The following is a 26,242-nucleotide window of genomic DNA, read 5'->3' as shown; positions in this document are numbered from 1 at the left end:
GATTGCGTGCTTAAGGGTGACTCTCCATCACATGCAAGTTCTAAAGTAGAGGGTCCCCCCTAGAAATTGAGAAAAATGGGCATTTTGCGACAAATCAAGAAAAGCATGCATGTATCTAAATTTACATTCTCTCTCTCTCTCTCTCTCTCTCTCTCTCTCTCTCTCTCTCTCTCGTGCTTAAGGCTAATTTGGGAGTGTGTCTCTAGTATTTAAAGGACTCTTCTTAAGCTTTGACAATCATAGGCAATCAATAAAGGCTCTACAACTAATGTTTTACTTAGGCATGTAAGTATGTTCATGATGTAACAAAACTTTCCTTTTGATGGGGCTCAAAGAAATTGGCCCTCTATGATGTGTTTCTTATTATTTTACAATTTCTAGGGTGCCAAAAGAGTTTAATTTGCATATGTAATAGAATATAATTGTTTCTAGTTAATTAAGTTTGGATTAATTTGATGTCATGTGCCAAAGAGACAATCCTTCAAGACTGCAATAAGACTTATTCATATCAAATTTTTCCATATCTTGCTTGAGGGAGGACTTTCTACCTTTTATAAAGCATCATGTATTTCTTCTTCTAAAAATTGCATGTTTCTTACACTTGAGACGCACCCTCCACAAGAGGGATGTTACTCAAGGTTGAGTCACAATTAGAATGCATTCATGTAAATCAACATGCAAAGCAAAATGATTACCAATTGAAATATATAACATTTTTGATTTGATAACCCTTCTCGTGGAAGAGCTTCATTGCATGAGCCCATCTTTAGGCATCTCTTCTTGTTCCTTCAAGGATTGGGAGCTCTTTTTGGTGGAAGGATTTCCTTATGCACTAACATTGTGTGGCCCCTGCATTTTCCATGGAATTGACAAGCAAGAAGTTTTGATCTCCTCTCCCATGTCCCCACCATTAAGCTGGATGTAATCATAAGTCCTACCTTCTCAAATCCATTGATAATGAGGGCATCATGCAGTTAGCATTGTGCTAGATGAGCCTAAAGAAACAATCTAAATCTCAATGTTGCTAACAAAGTTATAATATAGTACTAACTCAAACACACATAGTACTAATCTGAGGATAGTATATGTAAGCCTCTTGATAGTACTAAATTATCTAGCATATTACATTGTCATTAGAGGCTAATACTAACAAAATTGTGTACTTTTGACCTTTTCAAGATGCTACAATTAGTTGGTGTTAGACAAAAGAATAGTACTAAAGAGAATAAACAAGGCAATTCACTTTAAACCACTAACTAGATGGTATCATATGTCTAAAACATATTGGGAAATGTGTTTGTAAGCATAATGGTAGTACTAGCAAGATGGTATCATATGTCTAAAACATATTGAGAAATGTATAAGGGCAATACTAGGTAACCTAGTGCTTACTTGGTGGGTACCACATACAAAAAACGATCTACTAAGTAGGAAATCAGGATTTTGGATAAAACAAGCACCGAGAGTGTACCATTGACAAGCTCTTACAAATACCAAGTAATATACAAACATCAAGAAATATGGATGCAAAGAGTAGTAAAAGTAAGTTGATACGTACCAAATAGTATAATTACTAAATTCGTAGTGTGATTAGTACTGAGCAATGTTAAAATGCTATGGGGCCACTGGAGCATGGTACTAAATAGCCATAGGATGCAGATTTTAGTAGTATAATAATTATTTAAAGAAAAAAGTATGAAAAATTAAGCAAAACCAATCATTTAAGCTAATGTCAATGAAAAAAGGAGATGCCCATCGGTAGTAAATAGTGCTAAGTAATACCACTATGCTCAAATGCACCTCTTAGTTGTCAAAAAATGCATACCTATTAAAGTGGTCTAAAACCCATCACAACAGTCTTGTCACTTGATATGCTTTGGATTCATGACTAAGCCACCCACCTTACAAAGTTGGAGAGTGATGCAATGCAGACTAGATATGGCATGTGTGCATGCAAGGGGTGAGCACAACATCTAAAGCCTCCAAGTTGAAGCCAAGGCCACAATACACACAATTGATAAGAAGATAAGGTTCTTTTCATAAACATAAGCACAAACATGCATATATAAGTAGTCAAAAGTCTAATCATGTGCACATATCACCATACAATGTAAACAAGTAGGGTCAATGGGTCGGAAGGATACACAATTGGCACTAAGTGAATTATACTCAATCCATGAACTTATGAAGGGCTTTCATTCAGACACATTCTGTTTCTTACAAATTGATCACCACCCTTCATCATCTCGTCAATAATTAATCAAGAGCGCTTTGTGGTCTCTACCTCACTTCTAGCAATATCCAAGTTTCCCTGCAACATATCTACCTCTTTCTGAATATTGGGTTTCACCTCATAATAGGAACTTGAGATTACTGTTAGAATCCAATCCATTGTGGCTGTATTGGCGTGTCATGACTTCTTTTCTTAAATCTCCAAGATGAAAGCTTCTTGACATTGAGCTTGTAGTGAAATGGTATCTAGCTTCTTTACAAGATTTGCATATGCATTCAACTACCCACTCACCAAATGATTCTTTGCTAAACCATCAAAATCGAATCACTCTTAGCCTCCTTATAACTTGCTTCTTGTTTCTCAAAGTTTTGATCTCTTCAACTCCATGGTGGTGTTGCTAGGGGTACTTGCCCTCTTAAATGCGAGCACGTGCTGAACAAAACCATCCTAGCCACACTTCAACCCTCCTTGTTTTGATGGGTAAAAGACACAGCCAAGGATAATGTAGACTTTATGGTTGATGATTCTCTTAGTGTGTTGAATCATCGTGTACCTTGTAATTTTGCATATCTTTGTTGGGCCACCAACATGAAACCCTTTGTGTGTGTGAATGGAACAAGCTTTGTGTACTAGACACCACTTGTTTGAATCCCTGTAAGCTTTTGGCCTAGCTTGTGGGAAGAAATTTCCTCCAAGGTTCACTTCTCTGTAAATCTCTCGTGAAGTTTCCCTTTGCCCTTTAGAGGAATCTGCAACAATCTCACACATCACCTCTTGAATCAAGCTTGATAATTAGAATAGTGTTAGTAGTCATAAACCCATTTCCTTGCAATGCAAATACTTCTTAATTAATAATTGATGTTTTTCAAAGTTTTGATTGGTTGAATTTTTTTTAATGCTACGTCCCTACCTCATCTTGTTGACGTCACCCTTGTATTTTAATTTGATCCATCAATGAAGATGAAGTGCCCTCTAAGTAATAACCAATCACTAACTTACTTCATGTTTTTTTTCTAATGGGTCCTTGATAAATTATTAAGAGCAGGTCATGCTACAAATTAACGCTTGATCAATGTAATCTATTTAAGAATGTATAACCTAGCCATTTTGTTGAGACATTAGTATTTCATCAATGTCATGTACCATTGTTTGATTTTGCCTATCTTATTTGTCCTTTATTCCTAGCTGAGCAATACTCGTCTCTCTCTTCCCAAAGGAACTCCAAGGATCTTTGAACCAAAGAAAAAAGCAAAGAGTGCTTCTTGCTTACTCTAGTAACTTTTTGGAGTTGAGCATGAGAGATGAGCCAAGTACAAGATTAGTACAAAGAAGCTCATTGTTCTCACAATGCTTCCACATCTTACGAATGAAAGTGATGCTCTTTCACACGAAGAAGCATCTAGCATCAATTGGGTATTCTCAAATAGAATGATTTGTTTTTTGAGTTTCAAGGACTAACGCTTTATGAAACCTCTTAGTTACGCTTTGCATTTACAAGCTAGTCCAATATTAGAGATTCCTAACAAGAAAGAATCCATATAGAGCATAGCAATTCCATTGCCAACTCCAAGCATTATAATAAGTACCATGGATAAAGAAACCATCTCTTTCTTGAACATTAACTTTTTTGCTCTTAGGGTACAACTTTTATTGATGAATTAAAGGATCAAAAGCAATTCTTTTACAAAAATGCTCCTCACCCTCTGCCGAAGCCAGCACTCATGCAACACATGCATCAAAGCTTATTTATTGTGATCTATATTGCTTCACCTTCTTTAATTTGTCATACAAACCATAAGCACAACAAAGACAATGTTTGTTGATTATTTGAAAAAGGAGAAAATGAATGCTTTGTGAACAAAACATTGCTTCGCTCATGCATTGAGTACAGTTGTATATGTCCATCTTCTATGGGAATGGATAGGGAATTGCTCATGCAAATAAGAAGCACTTGCTAACAATAATGACAAATCGAACGAGGGTTGAGTTTTGCAAGGGTTACTCATGCATCCAGTACAATCAAATGTGTTTTGCCTCCCTTACAATATTGTATATGATTGGTAAAGTCCGCAATCCGAAAAAAAAGGGGGGGCGAATGGCAACATATAGCTACAAGACATATACAACATATCATTCTAATTAATTTTCCATAAAAACATGCTAATGTATAGGCAAAGTCCGCAAACCAAAAAAAAAGGGGGGGGGGGGGGGGGGGGAGAATGGCAAGACATATAGCTACAAGACGTATACAACATATTATTCTAATTAATTTTCCATAAAAACATGCCAATGTATAGGCAAAGTCCGCAATCCGAAAAAAAAGGGGGGGAGAATGGCAAGAAATATAGCTACAAGACGTATACAACATATCATTCTAATTAATTTTCCATAAAAACATGCCAATGTATAGGCAAAGTCCGCAATCCGGAAAAAAAGGGGGGGGGGGGGGGGGGGAGAATGGCAAGACATATAGCTACAAGACGTATACAACATATCATTCTAATTAATTTTCCATAAAAACATGCCAATGTATAGGCAAAGTCCGCAAACCGAAAAAAAGGGGGGGAGAGCTACAAGACGTATACAACATATCATTCTAATTAATTTTCCATAAAAACATGCTAATGTATAGGCAAAGTCCACAATCCGAAAAAAAAGGGGGGAGAATGGCAAGACATGTATATAGCTACAAGACATATACAACATATCATTCTAATTAATTTTCCATAAAAACATGCTAATGTATACTTCCTATCAACAACAGCTCTTTTACGCTTTTGGCATTTCCTGAGCAAAGGAAACAGGAATACATATTAAAGAAGAAAAGATGCAATCTCACTGTAGTGTGATAGGCTTTCAACATCAATATAAATATACCACTATCAACCTCCACCACAATAATATGCTAGAAATTTGAAGCAAATCCAATGGCAATAGTTATTGCAAAGGAACATGGTCATCAAATATTGTTGGACACACCCTGCCTACGTTGAGAGGACCACTTAATGAGCACAAGCGCCCCCCACCCCCCCCCCCCCCCCCCCCCCCACCACAAAAAAAAAAAACAATCCATTGAACAATAAAAAGGTGTGCCAAGAGGCCCCTTCAACATGGCATAAATTCTTATGAGACATGCATGGTCTGGAGTTGCTTTGAACTCAACTGTGCAATTAAGTTGGAAACAAAATGCAAACCGTTTTCAAACCCTTCACACCGGGTGTAATTTGTACTTATATTGCAAACTCTTTCTTTTCCTTTTCCTTATCTTGTTGTGAAAGCATTTCTTTTTGTTTGTGTGTGTGTGTGCGCGCGAGGAAGAGAGAGAGAGAGAGAGAGAGAGAGAGAGAGAGGCACAGTTAGCCACACAAACCAATGTCCACCAACTAGACAGAAAGCGAAGCTAAAAAGTTAAATCTTGAAAACTGCTGGCAGCAACCAGAAGCTTAAGAGTCCTGTTTCAAGCACAGTATTATCTCTGTCTTTACATATTGACAATAAAAACAATACAGGAAACAGGTCAGACAATGATGTCAAACAGACTAGTCGAGGCCGTGACAACTCTCCTTCAGAAGAAGCTGCAGCAAGTCTTATCAGGCACTTCCAGTATACCTAGCAGACTTCAAAACTTCAAAATAGTAGGACCAGATGAAACCTTCACATTCCCTGTACTTCACAAATAAGCAAGCAATTTTCTATACAACGTCAAATTGTTAAAACCTCAACCATCTGATGACACCAATACTTCTAATTTCTACTGAGCCAGGTAAACCCTTACATGACCTGGTGGTTACATGATAAATCCCTTAGCACATCAACAACGATCCACAAGATGCCCAAAACAAAGTAGGGCATGCCCCAAAAGAAGAAATGAAGGGTTTGCTAGACACTAAATCATGACTGCTCGCTTGTAAACGCACTTCCCCAAGGATGAAGTACCTCTTCCCAATTTAAACACATGACCTGGGAGATACTTGTACCATGCAACCTCACAAGATGGGGATCACATCACCACAAATAAAATCCTACTCAACCTTTCCACAAACTGGGAGAAGAGCACGAGACCAAGAAGTTCAGAAAAGCCTTTTTTATCCTTCCACCCGATTAGCCGACGTTATTTCTTCAGCTAAATATAGCTTTTCTTTTGCAAAAGCACCTGTAGCTTCACAGAAGCATCACCATTACTACTAGGAGAATGCTGGAAAAGGGAAGAATTGGACGAAGAACTGGAACGCAGACTAATAGCCCGCAGTATTCCTCGCAAAACTTCTGCCCCGGCCACCATTTCCAGCCAGCCTTCCAGCGTAATAACCACCTCTAGAGTTCCCTCGATAGCCACCTCGACCCCCACGACCACCTCGGCTTCTCACAGAAAATCTCCCGAAAGTCTGTAATAAACACTTTGATTAGTATTGTATTACACCAATGACAATGTCATTTGAGGTAAAAAAAAAGGCTAACCCAACCTCTGTATCTATCTTGCGCTGCTCTGAGAACTTGGTCCTTTCGGTATGTGCTCCACGATCAAAAGCATCACATGAAAGAGTGTCGAAAAAATCATCTTTCACATACACAGGCTGAAGCATAAGCAGAAAAAGAAGATCACCAACTTGGTCACGCAAAGGACAAGTGCAAAGGTCAGTTCACAATGTCCTTTAACTGCCAAAAACATAAGACAGAAGGCCTCCGATTCTTGCCATCACAAAGGAAACAGCTAAACAAACAGTGCAATGGAGAACAACAAAAATAAAAATTACCGCAGGTCTCGAGAAATCCTCTTCTTCATAATTAGCTTCATCAGATATATCATCTTCCCCATCGCCCCTTTCCCTGAAATCCGCTTTACCTAGTTCTCCCCATACTTCATCCTTTTTGAACTTCTCATTCATTGCCGTGAAATCAAAGTCCTCCATAAATTGGCTTTGAGACTGTGGATTCTGTATAAGAAGATAACCAATAACCTATAGTGTTAAAATCAATGATGTGTTAACTAGTGGCTAGGAAGCCCCAAACTTTACATTCAACCACAATTCAAAGTCCTGCAGTTGGAAACTGTACCCCAATGCCCCTGCCACGTCCTCTTCCTCTTCGACCAAACATTGAATTTGCAGAGACACCATATGGCTAAAATAAGCAAAATTTCAAGATTAGATGTCATTGCCCGTATAACAGCTGGAACCAGCAATGAGAAATATTCAGGGGGTAACAAAGGATTCAATCACGGCATACCTGACTATATTGTTTTGGACGCACCGGCAATGGCAACAACGGCTGATTTGCAGAGCTTTGCACTTGGGATGTTGAAGCAGTTGAAATTACCGGTTCTGCTGTTGAAGACTGGTCTACAGAAAGTTGTTCAAAGACTACAGGCTGCTTTTGTGAATCAAAAGCCCTAGGGGGATCCAGTAGTGCCCCTGACTCAAAGGCTGAAACCGAACTTGGGGCCATGAAAGAGCCACTTGATTGAGGAATTGAGGTGGCTGAGGACATCATTTGGGAAGAAACCTTTAGAGCCGATTTTCCAGCCATAACCTTGTCCTCAGATAATGCTGTTGATGCCTGGAAGGCAGAAGAGAAGATGGGTAATGTCATGCTTGGAGCTGCAAGCTCGTGTGACGAATTCACAGCAGAGTCTTTTGCAGACACAGGTTGTAAGACCACTTGATTGGCATCTGGCACTGCTGCCACAGGCATAGATGTGGGAGCAGGCAAAGGCTGCTGAACCGCAGTATGTGCTTGTGTCAAGTAATTTGGCATCGAGGGTGGCGATTGAAATGATAGTGGAGACTGCTGTTGAAGATGTGAAATACCACCAGGAGGTCTGTAATATCCAGGCCAGTACATAGGCATGCCCATGGTTCCATTGGTTCCCGGAGGAATAGGTGGCATGGCCCAAGACCCTAAACCTGCATACGGTTGATAGAGAGGAGGCATACTGGCCTGATAATTAGCTGATGGAATGTTCGAATAAGGACCAGGATTGATCCCATCTACAGGAGCTGGAGTTGTTGCGGTGCTGGCTGCTGACGCCTGCAGATTCCCAGCTGCTACAGGTGGTGCCATTGGGGAGGTTTGAGACTGAAGGACACAAAAACTCCATTAAAATTTCTTCTGTTAATACCAGGAACCAAAAAAGCAAATCTAATATGAGGATTGACCTGCAAAGAAATGATAGCTGGATCATGGTGTGGTTGCTGTAATTGAGTTTGCCTTACAAGCGGCGACGATTTCACCTGCAAGTCCTGTAGGTCATTCAACCAGGTGAATTATTAGTAAAAATTGAAAAGGCTCGCAACAGGGCACCTTGTCACTTGAAATTCATAGTTACTTTGATATCTGTCCCACGAAAGATTATGTAATCATAGACTTTGTCACTTGCAGGGATTTGAGGCCCGTCCTTCTTCCTTCCCTCTGTTCCAAAGGACCGTACTGAAATGGCAAAAGTGCCACAGAAAAGCAGAGATTAAGGCTGGTAAACCAGAGAATCCTAAAAGCAGGATGGCAAAAAGTATCAAACCTTAGCTTCCTACTTGACCTGGTTTGCAACAGGCTAAGGCATATGTTACTAGTTGGCATAAAACCTTCCTTACAAATTTCAAACAAAGAAGAAGAAAGGAAGATAACACTGTGACCACAAAAACTTCCAAGGAATAAGAATGCACCAGGAGGCTGTATCAACTCTTCACACAAGGAAGACACAATTATCTCATTACAACCTCAGTAGTGCATCTTGTCTTATCTTTGGCACATCACAATGCAACACAAATGCTTACATATGCATGTTACAAAACACAACAAACAGCGCCGTTGAGCACTCCCCCGAGACAAACGGTATGCGGTATGAAGCTACTCAACGACTACCTCGTCACTCCCCCCGCAAATAACCTAAAAAGGTATGGGCCATGAGCTTAGAGGACTGTACAACCAAACGCTCCCCAGACCGCAGTCTACGTCGCTTGGAGGTTCAAGCATACAACCAAACGCTCCCCAGGCATCGGCCTACGTCGTTCGGAGGTTTTGTAGCATACAACGGAACGCTCCCTAGGCATCGGCCTGCGTCGTTTTGAGGTTCAAACAATACCAAAACAGTATTTCTCACTTCTCCATCTGGGAGTAAAATGACCAATCATTGAAACCAGTATCAAACCAGAGTCAAACAATTCAAATCGGCACCAATACAGGTTCAAAACAGATACCATCCATTTCAAACAAATTCCAAACAAGATCACCAAGCAAGATCAAACAGAACTCAAACTTAAAAAGCAATCTCGACATCAGTCGAGCTCGAAAAGTCGATTGACTTTCCATCTTGAAACCTGCACCAAAAATTAGGGTTAGGTTCCTTCCATGAGGTCGTAGCCGAGCACAGCATGGTCCATCAGCTCTTGGACAGACAATGTTTCTTTAGTCCCAAGAGATAGCAATCACACAGAACCTCTAAGGTCATCTGCTCGTGAAGAGACATCTACTGAGAGATGTCGAGAAATTTCAAGTTATAATCTGCTAGGGTTTCCATGGCAAGCATTTCAGGATACCCCACTCTGCCAGAAGTTGCACTCCGAAGGAAGATGTCCGAAACCATACAACTTCGGGTAAAATTTTTCTTGAAAGCTTGCCAAGTCCTTGGAGTGTGTTGCTTGGTAGTTGTAGACATCAACATCTGCATGGCACTGCTTTTGAGAAAAACAGCAGCTCGAAACAAATCTTGGATCCTTCTCTTGCAAGTGATCTTAATGGCTTATGCCCTGTAAGACATGAGCGGTGAAGACGGGAGCGCGCCCGATGCGCGATGAAGTAAGGGTGGAAGTGGCTAGTAAGTCATTGGGGTCCGAAGATACCTTGCATAAAGTCGCTCGTTTGCTCTATCTGCTCTTTTGTGGGACCGGTATGCTTTCAGAAAAGCACATGCCTGATGCTCTGATACCACTGTCACAAGACGGGCACCATGTGCCAATAGAAAAGAACAGACTGAGCAGACTTTTAGCACTTTAATAACAACTGAACTGAAAGAGAGAGACAACACGCGACACGAAGTGGCGGAATTCCACCCCAGAGAGTATTGGCCCCAAACCTTGGCGCCCCTTTCGGTATTTCTTTATATTGCATCAACACACTACAAGCCGGTACTCCAAACTCTGCACCTTCTCCAGGAAGCATGCCAGAGAATGAGCCCTAACCTCATATTTAAAGGCCCTTGGCCTAAAAAGCAATTACAGTGAAAAGCCTTCAAACTTAACAGCATCTGGTCCAAAAGCAAAGCCAAAAAGCTGCCAGAGTAAGTCACGGAAATCCGTACAGCCTGCCACATCATCAGCCAGCGCAATTTTCGGAAATCTCCATGCTGCCCTTAGGGTTAGGGTTAGGGTTTCTGCAATTTTAGGGTTAGGGTTTCCAAAATTAGGGTTTATAGGTTCTAGGGTTAGGGTTTTGAGAATTAGGGTTTCAACAGTTAGGGTTTCTGGCAGAAATTAGGGTTAGGGTTTCTGCTCTCGGGCAGCCACGTCATCACTTTGTGACAATTTAGGCCCCTCGGCCACATCTGTAAGTTGGCTCCATTCTTTAGGCTTTGACACGTCAGCAGTTTGTTACACTGCCTCCCTGGAGTACACAAACTTTGTGATCAACAAAAAACCAGCATTTCATATCTACTATCCCTCTCATCCTCTCTCTGGAGTCTGGAGTCTGCGTTTTGGTGTCACCCAGCCACTCTATCCATATAGGTGATCTCCCATTGCTCTTTAGGTGCCAACATCTTGTGCACTGGCTGCCCCTTGTGTGAGTAGCCCCCTCATTTTGGTATTGTGCATCGTATGTTGCCTACATTGAAATAGAATCAGAGTTCCAGTACAGCTAGATTGAGGGGCTGCTGGTTTGGCGCTGTATTTTGCGTTATAGAGGAGCAGGACCCTTGGCCACCCATGTCAGAAAAAGCACGCTTTCTGCCTAGGAAGCCCGGAAAAGAGTTTTGACTCTCATCACTTGCAAGCTGGCACTGCTGGTACACTTGTTTTTTTTGGGGGGGTGAGAGAAGGGATTGTATTCTGTGTACATAAGAGACCTCTGGAGATGCTCGACGGCCTATCACCCAAAGGAAGTACAAAATCTGGGTAACAATGTGTAGGCTAGGCAAACATCGAGGTGATTTGTACGATGAGTGTAAAATGAACCACTGTGGGGATGCATAATGCCACGTGATGTGGGCATGATCCCAATGGAAAAGAATTGACGACCTGGACCATGTGTGAAGAAAGACACATCAACGCTGCTCCGCTGCCCTAGAGGAGCTGGCTGAAGAATCCCGAAGAGTATGCAGCAACTCAGTCCAAATGATTGTCAAAATGGTGGACACAGCGGAGGACTGTGAGCCCAGAATTTGGGCACATCAAGCCATGGTACACAGCGTGATGCTGCATATAGTGGTGAAAACTGTCTCTTGCTGGCAGAAGTCCAACTGGTGACCTGCATCTGGGATCATTTGTAGAGTGCCTGGTCTATATCTTAAGGGAATAAGCACGAAGACCGGACATGTTGGCAAGCCTCGTCCACTTGTCGTTCGATCTCTCTATGTCCTCTTGACTCGTAGAAGAATTAAGTCCCTTTTGTTAGTAGATGTCTTTCTTCAGCTTTGCTTTGGTCTGGATTTAGGGTTGAATGCACCCTATTTGTGCTTGGCGTAAAAAGGATCTATAGGAAAAGCAAGTAAGAGATCCCTATGAAGCTGCACCTCCTCTCGTCGCCTTTGGTCCGCAACCTCAGGGGGATCAAGCAGGACTACCGTCCCATGCTTTGCTTCCTCCTACGCTTTTCCTTCCTTCTCTACCACTTTTTTCACATACTCGTACTCTTCCTCAGAGTTTTCAAATGCTGCTATGTTCATGACGTCTGTTGCAAAAAGTCAAATGGGATCCTCCATAGGAGAAAAATTGATTGGCCCTCTGATACCATTGTAGCAGTAAGTTTTGAGGAATCTGCCAAGAAATCTTCGTTGGCCCACTTTGCTGCATGGGTGTCACAAATTGTTGATGTGTCGAGCAACTGAAGAAAGGAGCCAACTTGTTGAACCCGACCGAGGGGCCTTATGTCACGATTGTGACTATGTTAACAGCAATACATCTACTCCTAGTTGCGGATACGCGAAGTGCCATGCGAAGGAGGACCCCTGCGCTTGGATGGTCACACCCCTTCGCCCAAAGGACGTGTCTCTTCGCCAAAAGCCGCACTCCTTCGACGACTTGTCACACCCCTTCGCTCTACGGGTGCGACTCTTCGCCCAATGGTTGCAGCTCTTCGCCGAAGGATGTGTCTTTACGTCTAAAGTCGCGTCTCTTCACCATGAGACGTGTCTTTTCATTTAAGTCTCTTCGTCTCCTATATAAGGAGCCCTTGTATCACACATTCAATCAATCAACACAGAGTATTCTGAGTCTTGTTTCTGAGTTCAGTTCAGTTACTTAAGTCTTATTCATGAGTTTAAGTACTTAATGAAGGATTAGTACCTAGAATCCTCACAATGGTATCAGAGCAAAAATTTTCCCGGGACCCTACAGTTGTGAGCCTCTCACCCTTGACGCTACACTCTATCCCTTTCCCGGAGTCGTATGGAAGCAGAAGAAAGATGGAATTCAACTTTTTCGCCGATGGTCTGAGGTGACTGATTTAATTCTACGCATATAAAAGCAGCATAAACAGAACGGGACAACAGTGTGTGCAAGTGTGTGGCGTACCCAGAGTGTGTGTCGCGTACCCGGAGAATTGTGCACGGCGTATACCCGAAGGCTCGTGTGTACAGCCAGTACATGGAGTGTTGTGCATTTTCACCACACCTTTTCCCGAGCAGTAGAGCACATCACCAAGCGGTACATCACCAAGGGGCACCTCTCCAAGCGGCACGCTGAAACGCTAGCCTGGCTGATTATGACGCTACTGGGAACCTTATGCTGGCTGCAATTAACACTTTATCGCTGGCTGAAATTAACTGGCTGAAACATCACCTACTGCTGAAACGTCAACTTGCTTGGCTGAATTCAATGCAACGTACCCAACGCTGGTTCCTTTCTTATGCTGCTGAAATCTCTTTACACTGATAATATTTTTTACGCTGGCAGCCACTTACGTTAGCACTTAAATTATTACAAGTTCCGAAAACACTTTGGCTGGCCCAATTGTCCATGGTGTGGAAACTTTAAAAAATCAGCCAAAGTTTTTTTTTATAAAATTGGCCGGTCAGCCCTCATACAATAAACCCCATGTGAACACCCTTATACATTAAAAAAAAAGCAAGCCATTTTAAACTGCCACACGCTGTTCTTATCCTCTCACCCAGCGTTGGTCTCTTGTCTCCCTCCTGCCTGTGTAGTGTACATGGCCATGGAAGACGCCCATACCTGAGTACCCATTCCGCATCTCTAGAACACAGCTGAGATTGTCGATGAATTCTTACCGGAGAATTTCCCTACACACAAAGTGATCGTGATTCCAGATTTTCTTGCTCAGAGTTGGAAGTCATAATTATTCTGGTTACTCCAAAACCCAAAGTTATTGAGATCCCGATCTGCCAAAGCCGTTCCCGCTCTTGCCGTACCCGTTCCAAAACTTGTTCAAGAGTTCCCTTTGAGGTGTAACCATGCCAAATTCTCAGGATGGAGGTGGTCAATTTGACGATGCCCTTACTCTTATCAAGGAGCAGATGGCCACACTTTCCATAAGCCTCGCATGACTTCACACTCGCTTGGATGAGATGCACACGGAAAACACTTCTCGAAGTCGACCTGTTGTTTCTCGAACTACTAATGCAGCATCTTCAACACCTTCTTCCGAAGCTTCAGTGGACGAACTAAACGAACTAGATCCAACTGAAGAGGTAGACAATCCCGAACTTCACTTCCACAACCTATAAACCTTATCTCATGATCATAGGACACTAAAATCATAGATTGCTCCACTCCTCTCCGTATTGACATCCAAGAGGCAGATTTGACATATATTATACATGGGCCATCTAACATGACTAAAAGAGCAAGAACCAATTAAATAGTGTCCATAATCGCAACCACTCCCAACTTCCAAGGTCTTGACAGAATCAATCCCATGCAGCCGGTGCAAGTCTTGTCATAATCAATCCCAAGCTGTTGAGGAAAGTCCTTAGGTATAAGTCAAGCCTTGTGCTTATCCAACGAACCATTTGATTTGTAGTTCGTCTCATAGACCCACTTGACACCAATGACCTTCTGCTTCTTTGGTCTCGAAACCATTTGATTCATAGTTCGTCTCATAGACTCACTTCACATCAATGACCTTCCACTTCTTTGGTCTCGGAACCAACTCCCACGTACCATTCTTCTCATTGAAATCATCATCAACCTGCATGACTTCCTTCCAAGTCAGTTGTGAGAGGGCCTCTTGAACAAAACGAGGTTCTATGTCCCTCGTGATGATCATAAAAATCACATATGAATGTATATAAGTATATGCGTGCGTATACATACAGACGTGTGTGCACAGATACACACACAAAACACATATGATTGCATACACATGTGTGTGTAAATATACATGTGCTCGTACAAAACACAATGCACAAACATCCTAATCTCACCCAGATTGTGCTCGACACATGCCCTCACGAAGGTTATTGTGCTCAACGCTTGCACTGACCACAGATACAATCCATACCCCTACGTTTTATCAAACTCTAATTGTTGTATATTTATTTTGATATGGTGTAAAGGTTTTGATTCGCCCCATAATAATAAATCATGTTTTGAAAAAATTGAGGCCAAAACATTTATGCGCTGAATACTGGATAAGTTTTCCTTGATTCTAAGAATGTGTAGTATATAATGCACACTAACACAAATGCACTTGTCCATCTAACCTAACACGCCTAACAAGACCAGAGCCAAAAATTTGGACACTTTGTACAGGAAGAATACATTCATGCCTCCCAACACAAGTCGCTTGCTCCCATTTTTTTTCTTGAAAGTGGTATTCTTCTCAAACATGGTTCCAGAATACCAAAAGCTTCGGTACTCAGTGGTCTTTTCCCATACTAGTTGCAATACTTAAGGTTAGTACTGCCCAGATTCCAACCATACACAAAAGTTGTCAAGTAGGTCTTGTGTTCAGAAATAATCTCCGACCAATTTCTCTTGTGTATCCAATAAACCAGTAGTACTCTCCGGAAAATCAAGTTGCTTGACAACGATTACATTCAATTCTTAATATTCTTTATAAAACCAATGCTTAACCAAACCTGATATCAGAATGAAAAAAAAACGCCACCCAATAACAATTTAGTAAAGCCTTCCAGAAGACTGGCAATCAGAATTAACTCTGAAAGACGGTCGACAAAAGACAACAATCTGATCAACAAAACAATCCAAATTAATATTACAGACCTTGCCCATTACATGGGCTTCTTTGAGTCCTAATTCCACCTAAGAAGAGTCCAACACACAAACAGACCACAAGCCTAGACTGGCTGCACTCAAAACTCTCCACACGTATATCGCAAAAGAAGAAGTTTATATACTTGTCAAAGTATAAATTTGTTGCAGATAGAAGAAGCATACCATCTTGAAGAGCAATGTTAGAATTTGCGGTGTCAACTGTGTAAAGGATGCCCTCATAGCGAATTTCGCTCTTTGAGGTAAGGCTGATGAGGCTGCCTATGTAAGAATCAGCAGCACCCCCACCTCCCCCCGGGCTATTGCTGTCGGCCATTTGATGATGGTAAAAACGCTGTTTAAGATGTGGCTTATAGTAAATCTGGTTCCAGATGCCCACGAAGCTGCAAACCTGTGACCCTTGAATTCTTCCCAACTCTGTGCAGAGGCCCTTGGCGGGCGAATCTGTAGGGTTTTCTGCGATACCTGTGAGTCTTCAAAACATCTCGGAGGAGCTTCCTGACGGATCTCTCTCTGTCTCTCTCTCTCTCTCTCTCTCTCTCTAAGTATGGGTATGATTTATACAATTGCTCGCCACCATATCGGCAGATAGATGCGCAATTGACATTCAGAAGTCATCCAAATAATTCAAACGATTAAAATTTAATCTCTGTCTCTTTATACAACATGTAATGTAATGTAATGTAATGTAGTATAATGTAATATATCACAGTTATTTGATTGCTGATACTAAATGCCATGAGCCCTTCAATTGGCCCAACGGGTGGAATATGGAGGGCAGATTATGGATGGCAGAAAACTACGCGGTAACGGTGGCAAAAACATCGAGGCCTAGGGCATTCCCTACGATCTCCTACCCACCCGCTACTATGAAACCCCAATGTTGTAATGCTATGTTCAGTTTTCTTTCTTGTCCGAGTTACTTTCATGGCCATCAAATGGCCCACTGCACCTTGCCTACTTAGACACTATCAAGCCCTTAGCCCAGCACCCACCCACCCGCCCCGGGCCATTCCCACCCCGGCCCATTCCTCCTTCATAAACAAGGATGGGAGATATGATCGTCTACCCTTACAAAGTTTCATGGACATTGCAATCGTCTCGTTGGTCCAAGGTTGTGCAATCGCCGTATTTTTGTCGTAAAGCCCCAAATCAACCATATGGAAATTAAGTAACCCTACACACTTAGTCTTGAGGATTATCGATACTATAAAAAATATCCTCTCTCTCTCTCTCTCTCTCTCTCTCTCATAATGTTGTGGCTCATCATACAAGAAATCATAGTTATCTGCCTACCAATTCCACATGCCCTGAATTCAATTGTCATATTTGGACGTCTTTGACCTATATGTTTACTTTTTTGAGTGCCAAGGTTGGCACCCTTCTTGTCAATAAGGGATTACTACTTAGATTGGTTGCTCTTTGTGTATGTGTGTGTTCACCAATATACATCTTTGTATGTGTGCATGTATGTCTGTCAATACTTATGTCATGAATTTGTCTTGTAATCTACCTTTGACCCCAACATGAGCAAGTTGTTTCACTTTCTTCTTTTATATGACTCTTTTCCAGCCCTCAACCACCGAATGGTGGCACCTTCAAGGCAATAATTTATGTGTCACAAGAACTAAACCAAACACCTTAACACCAAAAGTTGTAAGTTATAGATCAAGAACAAAGCCCGGATAAGGGCTACAACCCATTGGTCTTTGGTGAAAGCAATTTGTGCAAATAATTAATGAAAGCAATTTTATAATGAAAGGAAAGCACACGGGGCAAGGGAAACTCTTGGCGTGGCTACGTCATGGCTTGTGGCAGTTGGACATGTTGGTCTAGTGTATGTCTATGGTAGGCGAGCATCCCTATGGGTAGCGGACACCTCAGGTGGGAGGTCTTGATCGCCCTCAACCATGGTCCCCCTTTTCCTCACCCTCCACCTAGATTTTTGGTAGCTTGGGAGTAGTCCCCCCTCGTGGCTCTCCTTGGAGAGCTTAATGGTGGTCAATGTGGTGTCTTCTCCTTCTGAGACACGGCCTTTCAATAGTAAATGGTCGTGGTGGAGGCAACGGTTGGGGACCTCTTTGACGGGGCTTAGCTGCCCTAATAGCTCGTTGGCCCATGGTGGGTGGTTTGTGGCTTTTTTGTTGCAGTGGCTTTCCTTTGTCTTCTTCTGCTTAGAGGAGCTGAATTTTGTGTGGCAGGTGGCTTTCACCTAGGTGACATCTCATGGCAAGTCTTCCTTCTTCTGTGTCTTTGTGAAGTTTATGCTTATGTATCTGAGGGTGGCTCCCTGTAAAGCTACACGTTCCATTTTCTATTATATTGTATGGGTGTCTCCCTATAAAATTGTACATTGCTAGATGTGGTGGTTGATGCATGGGGCACTGTTTGTGCTCGGGCTTGTTGTATGATCATTTTTTTGTGGTTAATTTAGCAAGATCACTTATTTGTGAGCATTGATATAAGTAAATAAATAAATGCCCTCAAAGGGTGATCAACAAGGGAATGTCTTCCTGTGAAGCAATAGAGGCCACGCACCTCTCAAAAGAATACCAATCAAGCAAGGGTCATAAGAGGGGCGGGGAAAACAAGAAAACCCGATATTTGATCATAAGCCCTAATGCATCGTACCTTTCACAATACATTGAGTTGTAAAGACCACAAGAGCTACCTTGGCATGTTAACGTGATAACTATTGGAAATAGGGTTGCCAAAATGCACGCAAGATGGAGAAGATGAAGGAGAGGCCATTGAGAAGTCATATTGTTGAGTGTGCTAATACAAAGATATGGTTAGCCCTAGATTGATGATCATAGATACAAGTCAGGGGGGAAATAACCTTCTAGCAAGGAAAAAATTTGTTCCGGTGTTCCTAAGTGTGTTTGCATACATGACAAATCCACCATATATATGGTAACAAATCCACCTTAGGAGTGAGGTTGTGAATGGGAGCTGGCACTCATGTATAAGGAGGAGCCATACCCTATGTAAAGGGAGTAAGCCCAAAGCTTTGTGGAAAACTTTGAACTTCTCTAGAGGCAAAGCTTTTGTGAAAGATCGTAATAGTTCAATAATTCCAAATACATATTTTTATCCTTATAGGGTAAAATTAACTTCTGCTAACCTTGACAAAATCTTCTCACAATCTTCAATATGGTCTACAAAAAACTTATGGCACCCCCTCGAATCCATAGTTTCATCTTTGCCTTTGTCTTTGTCTTTGTATTTGTCTATGTCCTTGTCTTTACATCCTTTGATGGGCACATCATCAAGAAACAAGCATTGTGATTTGAGGTATGAAGTCAAGTAGAACCTTGTTCATCCCATTCATCATATGTGCAAGTGAATTTTTTTCTCCTTGAGGTAAGGCACATATCCTTACCATTCCCAAAGGTGTTTTCATGGTAGTTAAATCTCTACTCTCAACATCTAGCTGAAATTGATCGTACCTTGATTAGAGACCTCCCATTGATTAAATTGACCTTCCTGCAAACACCTCTGTAAATTCATCCACAATTGGACATGTACCCACATTTCTGATGGTAACCTTGTTTACAGGTTGCATGTCTTGTATGAAACGCAAAACTCCATTCTTCTCAGGCACAATGAACCACCTATTCGAATATGGCATGCAAGAAGGCTTCAAAATACCCATGTTAATCTTCTCATTGAGAAGCTCTATTAGTTTTGGCAAATGTGCTTTTAGAGCTCCGTAGAGCTAGCAGGGCCCGCTAGCATTGCATCGGCATTCGGTGGTCTCATGTATGAGATGTTGATCTTGAGACCGGATATCACAGCTGCAGTGGGAGCGTTTGCAGTTGGGGTTGTCAGTCGTTTGTTGACTGATGATGGCATAGTGCACGAGGGAGATATGCAGGTATTGTGTACATACTTGGAGTACGTGTGCGGTACGTTGTCAGGAGTTTTTTGGAGCAAGGGATTGCGCATATGTACATACCCATGCATGGTGCATCAAATAAAGTATTGCCCATTTTTCAGAGCCAGGAGGTTACGTGGGGCCCACATGTGTACAGGTAGGACACCATGTACATAGTGCATCGATTTTCATCGTTACTAGTACCATTGTGTTTTTCTACAATAAGGAGGAGTTGGTAGCGTGTAAAACTTCTCGAGGAAGCTATCCGCGGGCCGACGACGTGAGGTCAGCAGGTGTGTCACATGGCATCTAGTGGCGTCAGGAGGGCGAACGAGGTCAATATTTGCACGCGGATGAGGACGGACACAACGTGGGTGTTTGCTTGTGAGAATTATGCAGAAAGGTCATCATGAGGACCTTTTTTTGGGGCCACTTCACGTGGTGGCGAGGTGCATTATTGAAAAAAAGCTGAGTGCCAGGTGTGCGAATGATGCAAAAAGGTGACAACTATGCACTGCGAGGTCAATTTTTGGCCTTTTCGGGGTCCGTTTGAGGTCATCTAAAAGTCCAAGGGTGCCCAACTAAAAAATCTAAGTGTGGGAACTGAAAAAGGAGAGAGAAGACCAGAAAAAACGTGGAGAAGAGAGGAGGAACAGCCGCAGGTGTGTTTTTGCTCATTTTGGAGCCTGTTTTGGCCGTAAACTGCTCATCCGATGTCGGATTTGAGCACTTTGACATTGTAGACTGGGGTTTTGGGCCGTTCCGGACGCGATGGCGCTGTCCATTTTGCCAAATTCCTCACTCTTTTTTTGCTATTTTTCTGTGTAATCTTCTCCGGTGAGTGAAGCTTCTTCTCCAATTTGTGATTGTATCTGGTATCTTTTACCCATATTGTGTGAGCTGTTTGCCCCATTGGTGTTGGCCCAAGCTCATTTGTATCTAAACATCAGAAATTCTCCTCTTTTGAGCTGAGTTTTTTGGGTGTGTGTGTGTCTGTGTGGAGTGGACAAGTGGATAGTTTCTCTCCTCTCACTCCAGAGGTGTGTTCCCTGTCTCGGCCAGGTGTGTTGTCTAAGCCGAGTGGTGCCCCATAGTGTGTGTGTGTGTGTATCTTTCCAAGAGTGTGTGTCGGGTCGTTATAGAGGCGCTGTGTGTGTTTTCATCCCGCTCACATTCTTTTGGTGCCCCCACTGAGGATCTTCTTCGAGTACCTTCTGCTTCGAGCTTCAAGCTTCGGGATTACAGGTTGCAGGTTGCAGATTACAGGTTACAAGTACAGGTGATTCACACAGGTACAGGTAGCTGGAGTACAGTGATATACTAGCAGTGATGTCACTTGCAGTTGTTGTGGGAATGCATCACTTGGCGCCTATTTGAGCGCATTGTCTGCTGGATTGTACGTTACTTGTGGAAACTGCCATTGTACGCATTTGTGGAGCCATACTTGGTTGTATTTGGCAGTCCCAGCCATTTCTGAGACTTGGTCTGGAAGATAGTCATTTCTGAGACTTGACTATACGCGATTTGCATTAGCCTTCGTGTGAGGGTCGATAGCGTGAGGTTTTTATTGAGCTGGGGGATTCTCAAATGTGGAGATCCTTTCGGTGATACAGGTAGCTGGAGCGCCCTTTTCATGACCTCGCCATAGGCTATGTACTAGTGAGTCCTACTTGATGCTCGGGTTCTATTGTTGACAGTTTATGCATACATAGACAGTCTATATTTTGGGTTCCTACTGCTCTACTTCTGGGGAAACTGTGTCGAAATTTTCCCAAGTTATGATGGCTGGTTTTTTGGTATTTTGAGCCATTTATGCTGTTATGCTGCTGAAATTTTGGCAAAATCAGAGGTTGAGTCAGGTGTGCCTTCTTGGGAGCTTCATGGTTGGCTTTAATGGATGATCAAAATGGCCCTCAGTTCACTCCTTTTCATTTAACTCAAAGAATTCAGATTAATGTTCATGTGTCCAGAAAGATCTTTTTCCAGCAGCGCATAGTCTTTATGTTTGGGCCAAGAAGATTGAGAGAGATCCTGGAATGTCCTTTGCCTGTTGTAATTCCGATGATCAACTATGAAAACTCATTTGATGTGCATGTGTTTGTCCTTATCTAAAGCTGAGCTCCATTGAAGTTTCTAGGGATTGGGTAGTGAAAAGTTTTGGGTTCTTGCACGTGTGTTCGAAGGGGTTCTCAAAGCATCATAATTTGGGTACCCATGGCTTTCTCTTATCCCGAGTTTCATGGAAGAAGTGATGAAGATGTGGAAGAATTTTTGGAAAAGATGGAGGTTGCCTGCATTATCAACCAGATTCATGACCCTACGCAAATGTTACGCCTTCTCCAAATTTGTTTGAAGAGTGATGCACGAGTTTGGTCTAAAGCATTTGAAGAGGAGTTGCATGTGGCTGATCCACCTGTAAGGTTGAGTTGGGACAATCTACGACATGGGTTGGAAGTGGAGTTTGTGAAGATAGAAGATCCTGACAAAGTGTGGCAAGAAGTACAGGCTTTGGTGCAAAAGGAAGGTGAGCCAGTAGATGCGTACATACGTAAGTTTTCATTGGCATGGGAGCGAATGTGCAAGGCTTTAGCACCACAGGTACCCCCGCATGACATGATGAAGAAGGACAAGTTCTTGGTTGGTCTTTGGGAGAATATACGTTGGAGGGTGGAGCTAAAGAAGCCTAGGACATATGAGGATGCACTAGAGGTAGCAAGGAACAAAGAGTGGAAGCTGAGGAAAATGAGCCAATGCTTATACCCTGGGCTATGCATAAATCTGCTGACCTGTGAGACTACAAACTGAATATCCGGCCTCGTGTTTCATACATAAATGAGGCAGCCAACAGCAGTTTGGTAAAGAGTGACATCAGCAGGATCGCCAGCATCATGTAGACTCAACTTCAAACCTGTTTCCATGGAAGTGGCAATAGGTTTGCAATCCTCAAGTCCAAACTTACATAGCAATGTCTCTATGTAACTTTTCTGACACAAGGCAATACCACCATCACACTGCTTAAACTGTATACCCAAGTAATGATGCAACAGCCCCAAATCTTTCATCTTGAAATTAGCATTCAAATCAGCCTTAAATTCAGCAATATGTCTCTCATTTGGTCCAGTGATCAGCAAATCATCAACATAAAGAACCACGATGAGAAATACATCACCCTCACGCTTTACATACAATGTGCTTTCTGTTGGACTGTTACGAAAGCCTCGTTTAACCAAATGAGTGTCAGCTTTCTCATACCAAGCACGAGGAGATTGCTTCAACCCATACGAAGCCTTCTTACATTTGCACACTTTGTCCTCTTGTCCTTTTATGACAAAACCGCGAGGCTGCGTTACATAAACTTCCTCAAATATGTCACCATTCAAGAAAGCAGTAACAATGTCTGATTGATGTACATCCCAACCAAAATGAGCTGCCAATGCACATAGAAAACGCACAGTAGTCATACGACAAGTGGGAGCAAAAGTCTCTTCATAATCTATGCCTTTTTGTTGTGCATAACCCTTTGCAACAAGTCGAGCCTTATGGCGATCGATCTCACCATTTGGCTTGCGTTTCAACTTGTAAACCCACTTCGTACCAATGGCCTTTTTGCCAGGAGGCAAATCACATAAAGTCCATGTGTCATTCTCTATAAGTGCATCATATTCTGATTTCATGGCAGCAATCCAATTTTCTGAATTTTGTGCTTCATCAAAAGACAAAGGCTCCTCAACATCATGTAAACTAGACACAGCCAAAGCATAACAATCTGATGCATAAGATGCATGGCGAGAGCCTGAACGAGTACGACTAGATAAAGGTGCATCCAATTTACTGTCACGCAAAGTGTGCACCAGCCATTTTGGTATACCTCTAGCCTGCTCATTTTCAGCCCTTTCCTCATCAAGTACATCATGTACATCTGCATCAGTGATAGGCTGTTCTAAAACATTTTCAGAAACCCCCATAGGCTGTACATTTGCCTCATTGGAACTTACATTCGTATTTCCACCACTGAAAAGAGGCAACAAAGTGCCATAAATGTCCTGTGAGCTTACATTACTGTCTCTAGTACATGACAGCAAGGGCTGAACAGAGTCTTCCACAAACACTACATCCCGTGAAACCAGAATACGTTTTGTTTGCGGATGATACAACCTGTAACCTTTGCTTTCAGCACTATAACCAACAAAAATACATTTGACAGCCTTATCATCCAATTTTCTGCGCTGCACTTGTGGCACCAAAGCATATGCCAAACAGCCAAAAACACGCATGTGCTCAATAGAAGGTTTTCTATCATGCCATGCTTCATATGGAGTAATAGACTGCAAAGCTTTCGTAGGACACCTGTTAAGTACATAAGTGGCACACATGATGGCCTCAAGCCAAAAAGAATGCGGCAAAGCTTGACTTTTGACCATACATCGTGCCATTTCCGTTAGTAACCTGTTTTTCCTCTCAGCAACACCATTTTGCTGAGGTGTATAAGGCACTGTACATTGGTGTTTTATCCCACGACTAGCCAGAAATGCATTAAATTCATGAGACATATACTCCCCCCCTCGATCGGAACGGAGGGTGCCCATAGTACATTTTGAGACATTTTCAGCCATAGCCAAAAATGTTTGAAGCACATAAAAACTTCGGACTTCGCTTTAAGTGGAAATACCCATGCATGCCTGGAGTAATCATCAATGAAAGTCACGAAGTACAGGTAATTGCCCAAGGACGGAGTTTGCATGGGCCCACAAACATCACTATGCACAAGCTGCAACCTGCATGTGGCCCTAACTGAACCATCCTTTGGAAACTTAGAACGCTGCATTTTACCCAGAATACAGCCTTCACAAACATGTTTGATAGGTGCTTCAAGAGGCGGCAAAGAAGCAACCATATCAGATTTCTGCAAACGCAGCAAACTGGCAAAATTCAGATGACCAAAACGTGCATGCCAAAGTTTTGCATCTGAAATAGCCCTTGAATCTGCAACAGCATTTGCAAAATTTTGTCCACACTTGTCATACAAAGTGAGCTTATACAGCCCACGGCACAAAAGCCCAGATGCAACAATTTCATCACCAAAACTGAGATCATGAACTGTACATCTGTCATCCACAAATTTGACTACAAGTCCAAGTCTGGCAAGTGCGGATACAGACAAGAGATTCTTCTTGATCCCAGGTACATAAAGTGCATCAACAAGTGTGAAGGAACTGCCATTAGCAGCAGTGAGCACAATCTTTCCAACTCCCTGAACTGGATAAGAGGCGTTGTTGGCACAAGTGACTGAATTCCCATGAGGGACAGACTTGAGAGAGGTAAACAATTCACAATGTGAGGTAATGTGCTTTGTAGCACCATTGTCGAAATACCACACATGTGAATCTGCAGCAACTGACAAGCATGCATCATGGACAGCAGGATTGTAAGTGCACTCTGCACTAAACGCCCATTCTGCATCAACATCAGCATCACAATCTCCTTTCACAGAAGACTCAACAATGGCTGCATTTGTAGTGGAACCAGCATTTGCAGTGGAACCACCCTCTTTCTTCTTAGCCTCTTTGGCCTTCAACTTAGGACACGACTTGATCAAGTGATCATTGGCTTTACAATAATGGCAACGCATCTTCTTTTTGCCCTTATCACCAGAATTGCCAGACGAAGTGCTGCCAGCAGAAGCATTAGGAACATAATTTTTGCCACTCGCAGCAGAACCATAAGAAGTGGCTGCATTACTGTTACCACCCTTTCTTTGAGAAGCAATAAAAGCCTGTTCAACTGCACGCTGCCTAGTCCTGTTTTTTCTGGAAAGTGACTCTTGCAACAGCAATGTGCATAATGCATCAAACTTGACAACTTCAGGATTTCCTTGGGTCATCAGTCTCCAAGTACTAGCAAAAGTCTGGTAGGAATCTGGTAAGGCATCAAGAACAGTCTGCACAAGGGAACTGTCCGAATTGACTTCACCTGCAGAAATGAGTTGCTCATTGATATCCTTGACACTAGCAAGAAAAGTGTCCATATCATCTTCCTCATGCATAATCTTCGACTCTAGCTCTTTACGCAGCAAAGCAATTTTAGCTTCATTGCGGCTTGCATAAAGACCTGCTAGAATATCCCAAGCCTGTTTTGCAGATTTTGCTGAACGGATGTGAGGAATAATGGTGCACTTCACAGACAACGCAATCAATGCATGAGCCTGCGCATCCTTAACATCCCAATGAGCTTGTTCTGCCGTAGGCAAAACAACTCTAACAGTTGCAATCCTTGCAACAAGACCTGCAACATCCTCAACATCGCCTACATCTTCAGAACCAGGACGTACATCAATGCCCTGCACAATGTTCCAGACACCTTTTGACACAAGAACATGTTGCATCATATAAGCCCACATAGGGTAGTTGTCCCCATCCAACCTGTCCTCAGCAGCAAACATCTTGAACACATCTGTGTTGTTGTTGTCAGCCATGGTAAATGCTGCACCTGATGTGAAAATTGCCTGAAAATAGGAGAAATGGAGCGGGAACAACTTGTGCTATATAGCACAAACCGTAGAAGACTATAAGGCACCTGTTATGCAGAAAACGACACTGACAGAAAATCTGCACAAAATGACAAAATAGCCTGTGCAGTACTGCCTGTAGTGGAAACGGAGGCCGAAATGAGCCCAAATCAAAATTCTGAGCAGACCAAGCTCTTCGAGCTTGCCCGAAATATTTGTCGACC

General features: G+C 42.4%; 1 protein-coding gene across 1 annotated transcript; it reads right to left on the bottom strand.

Annotated features, from left to right (window-relative positions):
• Positions 1-5,866: 5,866 nt before the first annotated feature.
• DCP5 (decapping 5) lies at positions 5,867-16,257 on the bottom strand. Its single transcript, XM_086487289.1, has 8 exons — positions 15,802-16,257; positions 8,559-8,659; positions 8,389-8,472; positions 7,460-8,308; positions 7,289-7,354; positions 6,988-7,167; positions 6,697-6,807; positions 5,867-6,618 (listed from the first exon to the last, which is right to left on the bottom strand). Exons 1-8 carry the CDS (start codon positions 15,950-15,952, stop codon positions 6,469-6,471), a joined length of 1,692 nt encoding a protein of 563 aa, XP_086343415.1. The 5' UTR covers positions 15,953-16,257; the 3' UTR covers positions 5,867-6,468.
• Between the last annotated feature and the right edge of the window lie 9,985 nt (positions 16,258-26,242).

Source organism: Adiantum capillus-veneris, chromosome 17 (genome assembly GCF_014529385.1).
Source record: "Adiantum capillus-veneris isolate H3 chromosome 17, ASM1452938v2, whole genome shotgun sequence".
Lineage (NCBI taxonomy): Eukaryota > Viridiplantae > Streptophyta > Polypodiopsida > Polypodiales > Pteridaceae > Adiantum > Adiantum capillus-veneris.
This window is presented reverse-complemented; position numbering and strand designations above follow the sequence as displayed.